The sequence below is a fragment of the Mauremys reevesii genome, linkage group 2 (genome assembly GCF_016161935.1).
Source record: "Mauremys reevesii isolate NIE-2019 linkage group 2, ASM1616193v1, whole genome shotgun sequence".
NCBI classification, from domain to species: Eukaryota; Metazoa; Chordata; order Testudines; family Geoemydidae; genus Mauremys; species Mauremys reevesii.
The window spans coordinates 3527561-3544104 of record NC_052624.1 but is presented as its reverse complement, the minus strand read 5'-3'; the positions used below and the strand labels follow the sequence as shown (position 1 = coordinate 3544104).

The window sequence follows — 16544 nt, the reverse complement described above, 5'->3', positions numbered from 1 at the left end:
AAGTATTATCTAGACCATCCCTGACAGGTGTTTGTCCAACCTGCTCTTAAAAATCCCCAATGATGGAGATTCTACAACCTCCCTAAGCAATTTATTCCAGTGCTTAACCACCCTGACAATTAGGAGGTTTTTCTTAATGTCCAACCTAAACCACCCTTGCTGCAATTTAAACCCATTGCTTCTTGTCCTATCCTCAGAGGTTAAGAAGAACAATTTTTCTCCCTCCTCCTGGTAACAACCTTTTATGTACTTGAAAACTGGTATGTCCCCTCTCAGTCTTCTTTTTTCCAGATTAAACAAAACGAATTTTTTCAGTCTTCCCTCATAGGTCATGTTTTCTAGACCGTTAATCATTTTTGTTGCTCTTCTTTGGACTTTCTCCAATTTGGCCACATCTTTCCTGAAATGTGATGCCCAGAACTGGACACAGTACTCCAGTTGAGGCCTAATCAGTGTGGAATAGAGCAGAAGAATTACTTCTCGTGTCTTGGTTACAATACTCCTGTTAAATACATCCCAGAATGATGATTGCTTTTTTTTGGCAAGTGTTACACTGTTGACTCATATTTAGCTTGTGATCCACAATTACCTCCTATGTCTTACATACACCCTGCCTGTCCATGACCTGGCACTTGTTCAAGTTTTCCATAGGAATCACCTTGAAAAGTGTGATCCCACATCACTCTGAGGGCACACTGAGGAGGGGAATATCAGGAACTATGTATCTTGAACTCTGGGCCACAGGTCCTCTTAGGAGCCAGTAAATTCCAGCCTGCCAACCAGTGACCTTAATAGTTATATTTGTATCAACTGCTAAAATTTGCAATTTTCATGTCTAAGGCAGTTGAGGTTTCTATTATTAATGGCATGCATCTCCCCCTTTAACAGAGTGGGCTTTTACAGTCAGTGGTTTCATTTGTTCTTAGATAATAAATCTAAAGACAGGAGTTAGTGAGGGGCTGTTCTATCTCTATTTCTTTTGTAAATAGAAGACCAGAGAGAAATGGGAAGAATTTTCCTTTTCTGTTCTCCCTAGGAACTGTACAGCTATGTTTCAACATGTATCTAGTAACCTGGCACTTTAAAGTGCTCTCTCCCCTGAAAAGTGACTCTGTAAAAATGGCATCTTCTTACTTAAAAGGCCTGCTCCCTCTTTGCTCACTTGGACGAACATAAGCTTTTTATCAGTACTTACTCCTGTTAGCCCTGTAGGACCCATGTAGCTATTGAAGCTAGATTCTTTTCTGGCTTGTGTATTATAAGAAGAATTGTTAAAAGCACCATGTCTACTATTGATGTGTGATTCAGAAAGAATCCAGTTAAATTTTTAGACTTCATGTTGCGATCACACGACTGGCTGTTAGAAACAGCATCACTGAGACACAAACATGGATCCCCATTATGCTATTTTTACAGAACTGCACTATACATGTTTTCAACAAATAAAAGCTGTAACTTTACAAATGAAAACTTGATCTTTCTAAGCCTACATCCAGTCATTTTAGGTTTCACAATTATCAGACACATATTAATTATATTTGCCAGACAGCAGGATGCACTTAAAGCCTTTACTTTGCTCAACTGCTTTATTTATTTGCCCTGTACATGCCAGGAAGTTGGGCAATCTCCCTTTCACTCCAATGGTTAAATAGTAATTTGACTGCGAGAAAAGGTTCCATGGAGTATTAGAAATCTAATACTAATTCTCCATCAATATTAAGACAGAACTACGTTACCTACGAACAGGCTATCATATGCTCATCCACTATTCATCATGACTATACAGCAGTCTTTTTTCTGACATAGCCCTGTGTCAGCTCTTGCTGGCTTATGCACACCTACCATGCTACATAGCTGTGTGTGTACCCATACATTCTGGGAACATCTGAGCAGCCATCCCATGCTGACTGAGGGAGTGGATTGTGGGTTTTTTCCCCCCTTCATGCAATGCACTTTGGAATGTCTTCACATATCCGGGATAGAGGAGAATTGACTGCCTAAGTTCTGCGAACAGTCCTATCTACACTGCAGAACACCATTCACCTAAGGATGTTACAGACTGACTCATTATCAAAGCCAGAACACAATACAGCCACTAATTTAGAAACTACATGTTAACAATGTTATGTGAAGGGACGGTATTTAAATGAACTCTTATAGAGGCTGGTCACAAACTCAAACTCCATTGTGACAACAGGATCCAAGTCCTTCTGTGACCTGATGATTCTTTCACTTTGTACCGCTTTGCAACTTTGTCCCCACTCACAGCTCTGCTGTGCTGCAAAAGACCTTTTTGTCTGTTGGACTGGACCCCCTCCAGAGCATGACAACTGTTGCTCAGCCAGCAAGAAAGATTGTTGAATGGGAGGTTCACCTTACTTTCTGAAGGTAAACATGCTGCCTCACAATTCTTCCATGTCCCCACCAACCCAGGGAGAGGGGGAAGAAAAAGACTAGACCATCACAAAGTGAACCTAAGTCTTCACTGTAGCAATACATAGCGCTACTAAGCTAATCTTCCTTGTCAAAGAAATGGCTTACTCATGATTATCCTTTTACTTCTCTGCGCTGCTTTAAACATACAAGAATGACCTTTATAAGTTAACTTATTAGTAGCACAGTATTCCACATCAACTGAACAGACTGTGTTAAGACAATACCATTTTATCTTGCAACTTCACAATGAACTGTTTATTGCCATAAAAGCAATCTTACATTCTTGCTGTGAAATTTGAAGTTGGGAATCCAAACTGATTTTCTTAGGAAATAAGCCAGGGATAAACATATAAGAGAAATTATGATTGATATATATTTAGCTGATCAGATAATACTACCAGCTATCAGTGTCACCTGTGAACCTCAATTCACATAACTCCTTTAAACTTATGTTCAACTGTTCCAACTCTTGCACACTTATTAATGTCTCCAGCTCAACAGTAGCGGAGATTTTGGCCCTGAATGTCCTTTTTATATGACATTTTATCAAAACACTTCAGCTAAAAACACACCTTAGAGGATTGATATTACTCCTATTTTACTGAGGAAGCAAGCTAAATATATATCAATATATCAATCATAATTTCTAATAACTGGATTAGAGTCAAGGCAAGGAGACAAGGCTGTTTTGGAAAAGCTAAATGAATTCTTTGCATCAGTCTTTACTGCAGAGGATGAGAGGGAGATTTCCACACCTGAGCCATTCTTTTTCGGTGACAAATCTAAAGAACTGTCCCAGATTGAGGTGCCAATAGAGCAAGTTTTGGAACAAACTGATACATTAAACAGTAATGAATCACCAGGACCAGATGGTATTCACTGAAGAGTTAACTGTGGTATGTAACCGACTGCTTAAATCAGCCTTGTACCAGGTGACTGGAGGATAGCTAATGTGACATCAATTTTTAATAAAAGGCTCTAGAGGAGATCCTGGCAGTTACAGGTGGATAAGCCTAACATCTGTACCAAGCAAACTGGTGGCAACAACAGTAAAGAATAGAATTATCAGAGACATAGATGAACATGATATGTTGGGGAAGAATCAACATGGTTTTTATAAAGGGAAATCATTCCTCACTAATCTATTACAATTCTTTGAGCGTCTCTACAAACATGCAGCCAAAGTGATCCAGTGGTTCACTTTCAGAAACCCTTTGACAAGGTCCCTCACCAAAGATTCTTACGCAGAGTAAGGAGTCATGGGATAAGAGTGAATGTCCTCTCATGGATCAGTAACTAGTTAACAGACAGAAAACCAAGGGTAGGAATAAATGGTCAGTGGTAAATATCAGGGTCCCCAAGGATCTGTTGGGACCAGTTCTTTTCAACATGTTCATAAATTATCTGGAAAAAGGGGCAAACACTGGAGGTGACAAAGTTTGCAGATGATGGAGAATTACTCAGGATAGTTAAGACCAAAGCAGACCATGAAGAGTTACAAAGGGATCTCACAAAATTAGTGGCAGGAAAATGGCAGATGAAATTCAAGGCTGATAAAAGCAAAGTAATGCACACAGGAAAACATAATCCCAAATATACATACAAAGTGATGAGGTCTAAATTAGCTATTACCACTTAAGAAAGAGATCTTGTGGAGAGTTCTCTGAAAACATCTGCTCAATGTGCAGCGGCTGTCAAAAAAGCTAACAATGTTAGGAACCATTAGGAAAGGGACAGATAAGATGAGAGAAAATACCATAATGCCACTATATAAATCCAAGGAACACCCACACCTTGAATACTGCATGAAGTTCTGGTTACCCCATCTCAAAAAAGATACATTAGAACTGGAAAAAGTACAGAGAAGGGTAAACAAAAATCGTTAGAAGTGTGGAAGAGATTAAAATAACTTGTATTATTCAGTTTGGAAAAGAAGACTGAGGGGGATATGACAGAGGTCTATCAAATCATGAATGGTGTGGAAAAAGTGTTAATTACTCCTTCACAAAACACACAAGTCAGGGGTCACCTGATGAAATTAATAGGTGGCTGGTTTAAAACTAACCTAAGGAAGTATTTCTTCACACAAGACATAATCAACCTGTGGAACTCATTGCCCGAGAATGTTGTGAAGGCCAAAAGTATAAACTGGGTTAAAAAAAGAATTAGGGCTAGTCTACACTGGCAACGTTAAAGCGCTGCTGTGGCAGCACTTTCATGTAGCTTGTGTAGTTATGGCAGAGCGCTCTCCCACTGCTCTAAAAAAAACCAAACCCACCTCCAGCAGGGGCACGGCTCCCAGCGCTGGTGCACTGTGAGAAAGTTGCAGCACTGTAAGTGCCAGTGTAGACAAGCCCTTAGATAAGTTCATGGAGCACAGGTCCATCAATGGCTATTAGCCGAGATGGTTATGGATGCATCCCCATACTCTGGGTGTCCTTAAACCTCTGACTGCAAGAAGGTAGGACTGGATGACAGGGGATAGATCACCCAATAAATTGCCCTGTTCTGTTCACTCCCTCTGAAGCATCTGGCCACTGTTGGAAGACAGGATACTGGGCTAGATGGCCCATTGGTCTGACCCAGTATGGCCATTTTTACGTTCATATATGAGGAATCCTGAGACTCTCATTACCCTTTTGACCACTGGATCGCACTTTCTTCCTCAGAACACTAACTGCATTTGAATACATATGACTGCTTGGAAAATCCACACTTCTTAATCTTTACATATATAAAACATTAAAAACAAGAACAAACATTCCCTGAAAAAAAGCACACGCATAAAAGTCAAAGTCATTACAATATTAACAGGTTTTTTATATGTAGTTGTTTAGGGGTGGTAAAAGGTAAGATAGCACTCAGATAAGTGATTACACGATAAAAGCCAGGCAATTCCCCACTTTTCCATAAACACATAACTGCATTTTTCAGTGACTAAACTATAAAAAAAAAAAATCACCCATCTGTATATGTAGTGCATAAAGCATAGCCTTTTCACCTCCAACTCACCAGTTTGTTAGAGATTACATTTCAAAGAGAAGGATTTAGATACTGTTAGCCCAGATTCTAGTTCATATTTTGTTGACTTTGACAATGCAAGGTCAACTGTCTCAGAAAGACTCAATTTCCTTTCAGTACTATTCATGTGCTTTCCTGCAAGACATAGGGAAGGTTATTAGCAGGTCATTGGGGAAAGTTCACAAAGTGGTTAGAATGTGCTTGTTGACCCAAAACTACAGTAACTCCTCACTTAAAGTCCTCCCGGTTAATGTTATGTTGCTGATCAATTAGGGAACATGCTCGTTTAAAGTTGTGCAATGCTCCCTTCTAATGTCTTTGGCAGCCACCTGCTTTGTCCACTGCTTGCAGGAAGAGCAGCCCGTTGCAGCTAGATGGTGGGGACTTGGAACCAGGCTGGACTGGCAGCCCCCCCACCATCAGCTTCCTGCTCCCCTAAATTCCCTGTGCAGCAGCTACCCAGCAGGCTAGCAATTGCAGCTGTCCCTCCCCCCACTGCCATGTGCTGCTCCTGCCCTCTGCCTTGGAGCTGCTCCCCAAGACTTCTGCTTGCTGTGCGGGAGGAGACGGGGGCTAATGTCAGGGTGTCCCCCTCCCCCCTGCTTACCCCATCTTCCATAGAGCAGGGGAGACACACAACAGGGCTCAGGACAGAGGGAGCTTGCTGGCAGCAGCAGCTGTGATCTCAGCAAGCTGATCTAATTAACAAGGCTTAAAGGGGAAATGCACATCTCTACACACACACACACACACTCTCTCTCTCTCTCTGGGATGCTCTCTCCCCTTCCTTCATTCCTGCTGCCTTGTAGACTGTGAGAGTTAACCCTTGAGGGCTCAGCCGAGTGCTAGTTCATCATTTAGCAGTAAGGCATTCCCTGGAAAATACCCCCCCCCTCAACTGAGCTTCACAATCATCATCACTGTGTACCAGTATTAAATTGTTTGTTTAAAACTTACTTTGTGTGTGTGTGCGCGCACGTCTTTTGTCTGGTGAAAAAAAAATTCCCTGGAACCTAACCCCGCCATTTACATTAATTCTTATGGGGAAATTGGATTCACTTAACATTGTTTCGCTTAAAGTCGCATTTGTCAGGAACATAACTACAACGTTAAGTGGGGAGTTACTGTATTTGTCAATTTGACCTGATTAGTTTTGGCTGTGAAAATGTTTTTCAGGCCCAGTTCTGGGGAGGGGGGGGGAAAGAGACTGACAGTCCCTTATAATCTTTAGCCCAGCAGTTAGGGTACTCACCTGGTATGTTTGAATTTCCACTTTGGAGAAGTAATCAGAACGCAACACTCTCCCCTCCTAACCAATAGGCTATTTTGGGGTGGGTTGCTCTGAATGTCTCCTCCTGAAGTTGTTTCACTTTGTATAAATACTTAAATACTCACTGGGCAAGAAAGAGAAAATTACTCTCCAGCTTGGTGATTAAGGCACGCAGCCGGGCGGTATGAGATGTGGATTCAAATCTTCTGTCTTTCTGATACAAAATGGAACAGCTTCAACAGGAGAGACTGAGAGCAGAGTAGTCTATAGCCTGGTGGTTAGGGGTCTCATATGGCAGAGGTGACACCTGAATTCAAGTCTCTGCTTCAATGAACATTTTTAGTATATACACAAAGTAGAACAGAGCTTCATCAGGAGAGACTGAGAGCAACCCACCCTAGAATAGCCTGTAGGTGATGATGGTTACCTGGGAAGGGAGAGATTTGAGTTCAAGTTCCTGCTCCAGAATGGGGATTCAAACCTGGTTCTTCCACATCTCAAGAAAGTGCCCTAACCAGGGGGCTAAAGGTTACACAAGAGGGATGAATGCACATACAGTTTTCTTAAGCTGACCAGAATGAAATGTTCCTTATGACCTGTAACAGACTTTTCCAATTTGCTGACAAATTCAGAACATTTTTTGACCCTAACCAAATTTTTTTCCTCATTTTTTTGGTTTGCTGGCTGAACTGAAAAATAAATTCGCCCAGCTCTAATGATCTGTACTTCTGATACTTAATTCCAGTGCATATGAAATGCTAGTAATGCAAATTCTATAGAAATGAAGCTGAAATGGGACACTTGAAAAATGTATACGGAAAAATAGCTTTTATATATCCACATACATACAATGTAAACATAAAAGAGATGGAAGGGGAGAGAAGAAAAGAAAAGAAATATTGTGCCCACACTTATAATGAACAAAATACTGTGAGGCTCTTTTAAAATGTTTATATTATATTCTGAGTTGTTTTTGGTGGTGCCTATTACCACTTTATGAAAGTGCTGCACATGCAAAATTAAGTGAATTCCAAACAACAAAAACTATTACATATTTGCATTGTTTTAGGAAATGAATGCCTGGAGAAGGATAAATCTGTCTTAGCTAGTTTTGTAGGTTCACATTTAAAAAACCTGTTCACTTTTGGAGTTATAAATTCAGACAGTCAGTCTTTTTTCAATTAATAGTTAAACATTTCCAATAAAATCTATGAGTAAGTGGCTCTGCCTTAGAGGTGCCCTCTTTAATTCTAGGCTTGTGCATATACATCACTGCCTTTATATATGGGTGGAGTCATGCTTTCCCTATTGGCTGGGCGAAGAGGTTATATGCTCTACTGCTGGCAGCACATCGAGATTTTTCCTTCAGCTCAAGTTGCAGAGGCCTATTTTGTGTCCATAACCATACCACCCTGGGTTGGGATCTCATGATCTCACAAGCTAAGAAGGAAGAGCTTTTTTAGTACGTGATTGTGGATTATAATCTACTTCTAGGGAACTTGGAACCACACACACACACGCATTACTACCCACTCTGGCTCTTGATCTTTCCTTCTTTTGGTATTAAGCATTTCTAGCTACTTAAATTCCTAGTACAGTTTTTGCTTTATCAAAGTTAATATGTCCATTAAATTTATAGGCAGCAATATAAATCATACCTCCTCTCTCACTTTATTAGTTATTTTTCCTTCCCCTTGAAGGAAAAGATGAATACAAAGTTAATACACCTCTACCTCAAAATACTGCTGTCCTCAGGAGCCAAAAAATCTTACCGCATTATAGGTGAAACCGTGTTATACTGAACTTGCTTTGATCCACCGGAGTGCGCAGCCCCACCCTCCCAGAGCGCTGCTTTACCGCGTTATATCCAAATTTATGTTATATCTGGTTGCATTATATTGAGGTAGAGGTGTATTGCTATTGGGAAGAAACATTTAAGATGCAAGTAATTTTTGATTAAGTAGCATATACCATTTTAAATCTGAACTTTAAGTTCTCAGAAAAATAACCTCATACCTATTTTAAATACACCAAGCTGCAAAAAAATTGGATACTTCAACTGAAAGTTAACACATTAAAAAGAGAAGTCTAGACTTAACCTTACAGTCATGACTGACATGTACAGAGTAAACATTCAGATTTGTATATATGAGCAATATAAATGCATATCACCAACAGATGAGGTATCTGCAAAATTATCCATCTCACCTGGTTTATTTTGAAAGTGTTTTAAAGTTTACTTCGTGGTTACATTATTATTGTAGCCGTCTTGGTCCCAAGATATGAGGGACACAAGATGGGTGAGATAACTTCTTTTAGTGACCCCCAACTTCTGTTGGTGACAGAGACAAACTTTTAAGCTCCACAGAGCTCTTCTTCAGGACCTGTGGAGCTTGAAAGCTTGTCTCTGTTAGCAACAGATGTTGGTCCCCTAAAAGATATTACCTCACACACCTAGTCTCTTAAATGTTAGGCAGTTCTAAGTTTGACAACTATACTTTGCAACCTGCATATGAATAGCAGTCCATGACCATCCATAGCTTTAGTCTTGCATCTCTCACTGTCTTTAATGTTTTATCTTGGACATCCCACCATTATCTAAAGTTTAACATGGTCAGTTAGCACTCACTCTTTGCTCCTAATCTCTGCTACTTCCATTCTCCATTACATTCACACATTCTCCTTGTCTCACAGGCTTGTAACCTGGAAGCCATTTTCAGCTTCCTTCCTTTTGTCCATGTCCAAGCCATAACTAGTCTGCCTCTTCCTTTCTGTCTCTTTTTCATCCACACCCTAATTATTTCCTCAAGTCTTGAGATTATCCTTGCTTCTCTTCCACCGATCAGCTATGTCCGAAGTGCTGCTTATGAAATTATCTCTTCTCTGTTTTTACCATGTTAATCTCCAATTCAAGTCACTCAAATGCCACTTCACTGGCTGTATATCTAATTCCAGTTTCTTGCCCTTGCTCTCAAGGCCCTATATCACAAAGCCGTTTCTTCCAGTGACACTTGCACTGATACACCTTTCATCAGCTTCTCACAGGTATCTCCATGCCCTTTTCCATGCTGCCCTTGTGCTTAAAATACATTCACCAAATCTGTTCACTAAGACAGTTCTTTGATAATCCCACCTCTAAAGACCTGCTTCTGCTGCAAAGCCTGTAAGTGGCAAAGATGGTGGCAGGGGTGGCAGAAATGTTGTTAATTTCCCTTTGAAGCTGTCTAAAATAAGGTGCTGTACAACTGCTCAGTTCTTTACCTCTAGAACATTAGAAACATTCCTGCTTGGAGCGCACTGCTGTATTTTCAAGCATTGTCAGTTAGAAATTACTCACACGTTATTGTGGTGCCATGCAGAATTACGAACAGGATCACTTCTACCCAGAATGGCCTGTATTCTTTACTTCTCCGTAGTCTTAAACACCTCTACTTAAAACTCCTTATGTGCTATGCTGCTGCCATTATTGAAGAGTACAACTGTAGGCCCAACTCACAAGCTGCATAAGCAACTATCAGTGATTCATTGAATGAAATAGCCATTCTCTAACAAGCGTGTGAAATATGTGCTCACACTACAGAATGCAGACATCTTGAAGCCTGTAATCATACCATCTTGTACTGATCTCAGCTAAGTAGGGTCAGGCCCAGTCAGTACTTGTATGAAAGGAACAGCTAAGTATTGCAGAAAGAGGTGCTGGAGATTCAGTAGATAGTGTGCATCTCTCTGACAGGGTAGTCTGGGCTATTACCTGGGTTTTAGCCCAAACCTCCCCTACTGTCCACATACAAATCTTTCATGTGGGCTTGTGTGTGATTTGAATCCAGGCTTGCATAACCAGTTGGGGGTATAAGTTAGAGACTGGGTTTCACTTTAACACACCCATTTGGCAGGCTGAAAACTGGGTTTCAAAACTCTGGCTCTGATAGTCCTGCAATGGCTTCCCACAATTCCTTCGGGCCTGTATTTTCCTGCCCTTTTACATACTCAGCACCAGAAGTCACCTACTAGTTTTATGCACCTGGTTGGCATCTGAACCCCTCGTTTCATGTGACCTGCTCTCATTTCTGCGAAGTCTCTAACACTGATTTTGTCCCAAGAAATCCTCATCCCAGCGTGCTGTTAACTGGCCAAAGACTCTCTCAAAAGTTCTGATAGACTTGAGATATGAGGTCAGTAAGGCTCACTATTTGGGGAGATGAACCTGAAATCACCACCTCCAAGTGGCTGTCAGAAGAGGGGATTAAGACAAATTATCTTTTCCAAAGCTGGTGTTCTTCGAGATGTGTTGCTCATGTCCATTCCATATTAAGTGTGTGCGCTTGCCACATGCACCAGTGCTCAAAGTTTTTCCCTCACCAGTATCTGTAGGGAACCGGCTCTGGTGCCCTCTGGAGTGGTGCCCGTCCCGTATGGCATGGTATAAGGGGCACCGCCAGCTCCCCCCACCCTCAGTTCCCTCTTGCCGGAACCTGACAGTGGGGAAGGAGGGCAGGTTGTGGAATGGACATATGCACTCCCCTTTGGGCTTGCTACACAACCCAGGGTATTCACAAAAGTTTTCACCATGGTAGCAGCCCAGGTGCAACAACAAGGATAACAGTGAGCCTAGAGAGGATCAAATTAAGATCCCACTGTGGGACAGGAGCCCATACCTGCGGGAAGAGTCTCTCAAGTCCTCTCAAGAATCTGACTGTCATGTCATGGGAAAACACCATCTGTCCTTGGATCGGCAGGTGAAAAGCAGAGATGGCTGCGAGATGCACTGCTGCTTCTTGAATTTGCCTTACTTTCTGTACTGGTTTTTACTTCCTACCCTACACTGTAGCATTGCTGTATGTTGTTATGCAGCTGTCATGTTTCAGTGGCACATGAAGTGATCTCTGTAATACTTTATTTACCTCACACAGCTTCTGGGACAACTAGTAACTGTAAAATGCTTTGAGAATTGGAATAAAAAGGTTCTCACAATTGTAAAGAATTATCTTCATCTCATTTCTGTTCCAACCACCACTATGCAAGTTAGACACCACTAGAGAGGTGCTCAGCAATAAAGCCCTACACAGTGTAAAGCACTTAGTTGCTCTTTCAAACGTGGAAGTTTCTCGCATCTGTGCAGCAAACCCTACATTAAAGGTATGCATATTCAAAAAATATGGTCTGATATATCCAACTGCATCAGCAACACCTGCAAGCTTAAGGCACTTTTGAATAAAATTAGCAATCAATAGAACAAATAATTCCGTTTAGTAAAACTAAGCATCAACGGAAAACTGGCAACCTGTATTGTAAGCAGCTAAACCTGAAAATGGAATGCATCCCACCTCACTCAGAGCAACAACTAAAATATAAATCCAAGAAATGTGCAATCTTCATAGTAACAGTAACAGGCATTCAAACTTTCCCCAAATGAGGATTTAATTAGCAACTTGCCAGAAACTGAATGGTGTACCCAATTAGCATAAAATGGTGCTAACTGCAACCCCAAAAGAGGTTACAGTAAGAACTATTTGTATTTTAGCAGAGGCTACTTGAATCAAGGTGGAGCACTGCACGCTGAGACAAACAGATTTCACAGGATGAACCTCCATAGTCAGGCAACCAGCAAAGGAAAAATTAGTCTTTTACCATTTTGGGCTTCTTTATAAAGGATGAAAGGCCTGAAAAATGGTTCAGTTTATTTAAAAACAAAACCAAAAATTTTCACATTAGAAATTCAGGTCTTGTCAATACTGGAAGACTATGGCACAGGTGTCAAACACATGGCCTGCCACCCAGATCCAGCCCCTAAACCCTTTCCTATTACCCATAAGAGAGCTGGCAGAGAGCTGGGAAGGTAGCTTGCACCTAATTGGGACCAGGCAGCTGAGACCTTCCTCTCTCCACCAGCACTGGTCAGAGTGCCTTACGGCCACACTGAAAGGAGGCTCCTTTCCCGTCTTCCCTACCCTGTCTCTGAACCCACAGGAGCAGGCCTCTTTTCTCCCTCTACTGCCTACCTAGCCTTATCTTTGCCAGTCCCTCCACCCTGAGCCAAAGGAGACTTAATTCCAGGCTTCCTGCTCTTCTCTGCTGCCACTACTGGCTTGACCCCACAGGATCAAATGAATGAAAGCAGCTGCTTCTAAACTGCCCACTCTCCAGAGAGCTGGAGGTGAGGAGTAAGTGAAGAAATCCCCAGAGGTGGGGGAAAGGGAAAAAAGGGGAGGGAAATGATCAAGTGGTATATAAAAGAGGGTAGGTGGATAGGAATGACTCTCAAAGTGGAGCAGCAGGTAGGAAACATTCATAAAATGTGCGTGCAGATGGCAGGTGCATAAGCAGGGAAGACAAGGGAGAAGAGACTGGTCACGGAGGAATACACTGAGTGATGTTAGCGGACAACAGACAGAAGGTTTCATAGATGCATTTACTTTTTTTTAAAAATCTGTCTTTAAAATGACATTTAAAAATTTGCTAATAAAGAGGCTCATTCTGAGTTGTACAGACCATAACGTTTGCCTCTTGCCTGTGAACTTTTCACTCCCAGTCCATGGACTTTGGGGGACAGAGTAACTTGGCCCTCACCACAGAATAAGGTGACTGGAGAACTAATTACATTAATGATATCACAAAAAGACACACTTGGGCAGCTGAGAGAAGATTCCTGTAGGCTACTTAAGTTTTGTTTTGCTTTTTTAACTCCCATATCTAACAAGCACTTGTTTGGAAGAGTGTGTTAAACATTCAGTACCCTTTCCCCACTACTTTCATTATGGTATGAGAGCTCTCAACAGCCTGAGGCCCAAGAGGTCATTCAGTATCACTAGGGAAGACAGGATTGATTTCTGATTTTGAAATACAAGCAGAAAAAGTGTCTTTCAGGCTCTCTTTATACATGATAAAATGGGAAAAAGGTCACAAATCCAATTTGGGGGGGGGGGGGGAGGACCTTTGTAGGTTACCTTTAAAGATTAGATGCATTTGGATTTGTGGGCAGCACTGGCCATCCATACATTAAAAGAAGATAAAGCTATATGTAACACTTTGCACCAAATACTCCGCAAAATATGCAACATTATATGCTATTTTTAGATACAAAATGTAGATTGCAATATATAACCTAATATCTATCTTCAAAAATATTTCTCCCCCATCAGGCACGTGTATTTATTTTGGTTCCTTACATCATGAATTGTATTCAAAGAGAGAAGGTTCACCTATGATCACATTCTCAGCCACTATCACAAATGTCTTAATTATAAAAATTACTCAGAATAATCCCAAATAGGAGATTGGTCAACCTATAAGAAAAGAAGAACTAACCAGTAAATTTTTCCGTTGACTTGGTGGGGTGACGTGCAGGCTTTTGGGGGTCCTGGAGACCCATTGATGGGGGAACAGGAGGGACTTTGACACATAGGGTTTCCTAAAGACTGCGTAAGACGAGACCTCTGCAAGAGAAAAATAAAATCTCAAACTCAGGATAGCTTGATGAAAGAATGAACTTTGAAGAGGGATGGGGAGAAAAAAAGTAATCAAACTAAGTAGCATTTTGCAATTAAAAATAATGCTGAACATAGTTAGGCAGTCCCAATGCAATCAATTATTTACAGTTTCTTTCCATCCACTTTGATTCAAGGATCAAAGAAAGATTCTTCAAATCATCCCACATCAGTGATTTTAAATTGCATTCTTACAAGTTACAAAAAGTTGTCAAATACAATTTCTAGTCCTCTGATCTATAAATTGGAAACCACTTTCATTGCTTGCCAGCTTCACTTGGAATACGAGCAGCTTTGGTGTAGCAAAAACTTTGTTTCATACCAACTGTTCCAAAACTTTAGCCAAATGCTAGCATCAATCCAGGATATCTGGTAGTCTAGGGGCACAATTATATACTTACTGGAAATGATTCTGAAACACTGTAAAAGGACCTTGGACTCTGACATTAAGCTTTCAGACCTAAAGCTTGATGTGTGCATGCACCTACATTTTATGTGAATTTAGTGCTAGTGAAAAATAAAGTCACTCACCTTGCGCAGCAACTGTAGTTCTTCAAGATGTGTGTCCCCCTATGGATGCTCCACTTCAGGTGTGCATGTGCCTCTTTCCATTAGCAGTGTCTGTTCAGCTTGCGCATGTGCACCATACAAGCTCATGCCACACTCTTAGGGTATGCAGGGCTGCACAGGCAAATTGCCCTCAGTTCCTTCTCTATGTCCAACAAGAACAGTCCAAAGCAAGGGGGAAGAAGGGCAAGTCCACCCATAGGGAAACACATCTCGAAAAAAACACGGTTACTGCACAAGGTGAGTAACCTTTACTACTTCTTCAATTAGTGTCCCTATGGGTGCTCCATTTCAGGTGACTCTGGAGCTGTATCCTCACAGGGAGGAGGGAACTTAAGAATCAAGTCCAAGACTGAAGACAGTACAGCAGATCCAAGTACTGCATCAGATCTGAGAGTGTGGACCAAGCATCATGTTCAGAAAAGATATGCACTGAAGCCCATGTAGCAGCACTGCATATCTCAGATGCTGGAATGTTTTTGACTAACACTGTGGTAGCTGCTTCTGATCTTGTATTGTATGCTATAATCTTTTGGGGAGCAAAGCACCAGCTGTATCATAACAAACAGTAATACACCCAGAGATGCATCTCAACAGTCTCTGTGAAGAGATTCTGTGAAGAGACTGTGGACTCCTTTGATCTTTCTGCAACGGAGACAGAATGTCTAGGTGATTTCTGAAATTACTTTGTCCTATCTAGATAAAAGTCCGATGTACATTTAATGTATGAAGGGAAGTCTACTGCTGAGATTTATGTGGTTTAGGAAATAATATTGGCAGATAGACTGGTTAAGTTGGAAATCTGACAGAACATTAGGTAAGAACTTTGGATGCAGTTATAGAAAGACCTTGTCCTTGGGAAAAAAAACCTGTAAATTGGGGGAAGAGGGGGTCCTGACATCAAGGCTCCAATTTCTCCAGACCTGCAGGCTGACGTGATAGCTACTAGAAAGGGTGTCTTAATGGAAAAGTGAAGCAAGGAGCAAGTCATCATAGGTTCAAATGGAGACACAGGCACAAGGCATTGACCATGACACCAGTGGTTGAAACCTCTTCCATTTCTGGAGGTAAGTAATTTGAATTGACTCCTTTCTATTGTGTAGTTAGTATTACTTACTGTACTCCTGTCAAGCTGGTGGAGTCTAATCCTGTGAACCATCTAGGAGCTATGCTTGGAGAATGGATGACCCCTAGGTTGGGATGAAGCACACAACACGTATCCTGGGAGAGGAGAGGAGATGAGGGAGAGTCAGAAGTTGGGAGTGCCAGTTGGACACACAGGTGAAGCAGGTAAGGTTACTAAGCTTACCTCGGCCAGGTCAGCATTATGAGGATAACTCTGGTTTTGTCCTGCCTTATCTTGTTCATCACTCTTGGAATTAGTTGTGTTGGAGGGAATGCATAGAACAGACCCTTTTTCCAAGAAATGAGAAAGGTGTCTCCCAAAGAAAGGTGAACAAGACTACTTCTTGAGCAGAATAAAGGGCACTTCCTGTGCTGGATGTGGTGAACAGGTCCACTTGTGGAAGTCCCAACCTCTGGAATATCCCATGAAGGATCTGAGAGATCAACTCCCATTCTTAGTCCTGGGAGAAGCATCTGCTGAGCATACTGGCTGTGATATACTAGACTCCAGGAAGGTAAATGGCTGAGATCTAAATCTGATGGGCTATACACTAGTTCCATAACTTTATAGCTTTTGTGCACAGGGAAGGCGATCTTGCGCATCCCTGTTTATTGATATAGAACATGCAAGCCACGTTGTC

The 16544-nt window shown here is 41.5% G+C and overlaps 1 protein-coding gene and 1 long non-coding RNA gene across 12 annotated transcripts in view; one reads left to right on the top strand and one right to left on the bottom strand.

Moving 5' to 3' along the window:
* LOC120397536 (KAT8 regulatory NSL complex subunit 1-like) overlaps positions 1-16544 on the bottom strand; it is a 141063-nt gene that overhangs the window by 41829 nt on the left and 82690 nt on the right. For all 10 annotated transcript variants that reach the window (XM_039523519.1, XM_039523515.1, XM_039523517.1 and 7 more), the window contains one exon: positions 14033-14160. In XM_039523519.1, coding sequence (XP_039379453.1) covers positions 14033-14160 — 128 coding nt within the window. The remainder of the gene's footprint in view (positions 1-14032; positions 14161-16544) is intronic.
* The window catches only part of LOC120397539, an 84677-nt gene that overhangs the window by 65921 nt on the left and 2212 nt on the right, over positions 1-16544 (top strand). Inside the window, exons 4-5 of one of the 2 annotated variants that reach the window (XR_005593851.1) lie at positions 15700-15845; positions 15942-16068. The exons of the other annotated variant lie outside the window; for it this stretch is intronic. This is a non-coding gene — a long non-coding RNA (uncharacterized LOC120397539). The remainder of the gene's footprint in view (positions 1-15699; positions 15846-15941; positions 16069-16544) is intronic. 2 annotated transcript variants of the gene reach the window in all.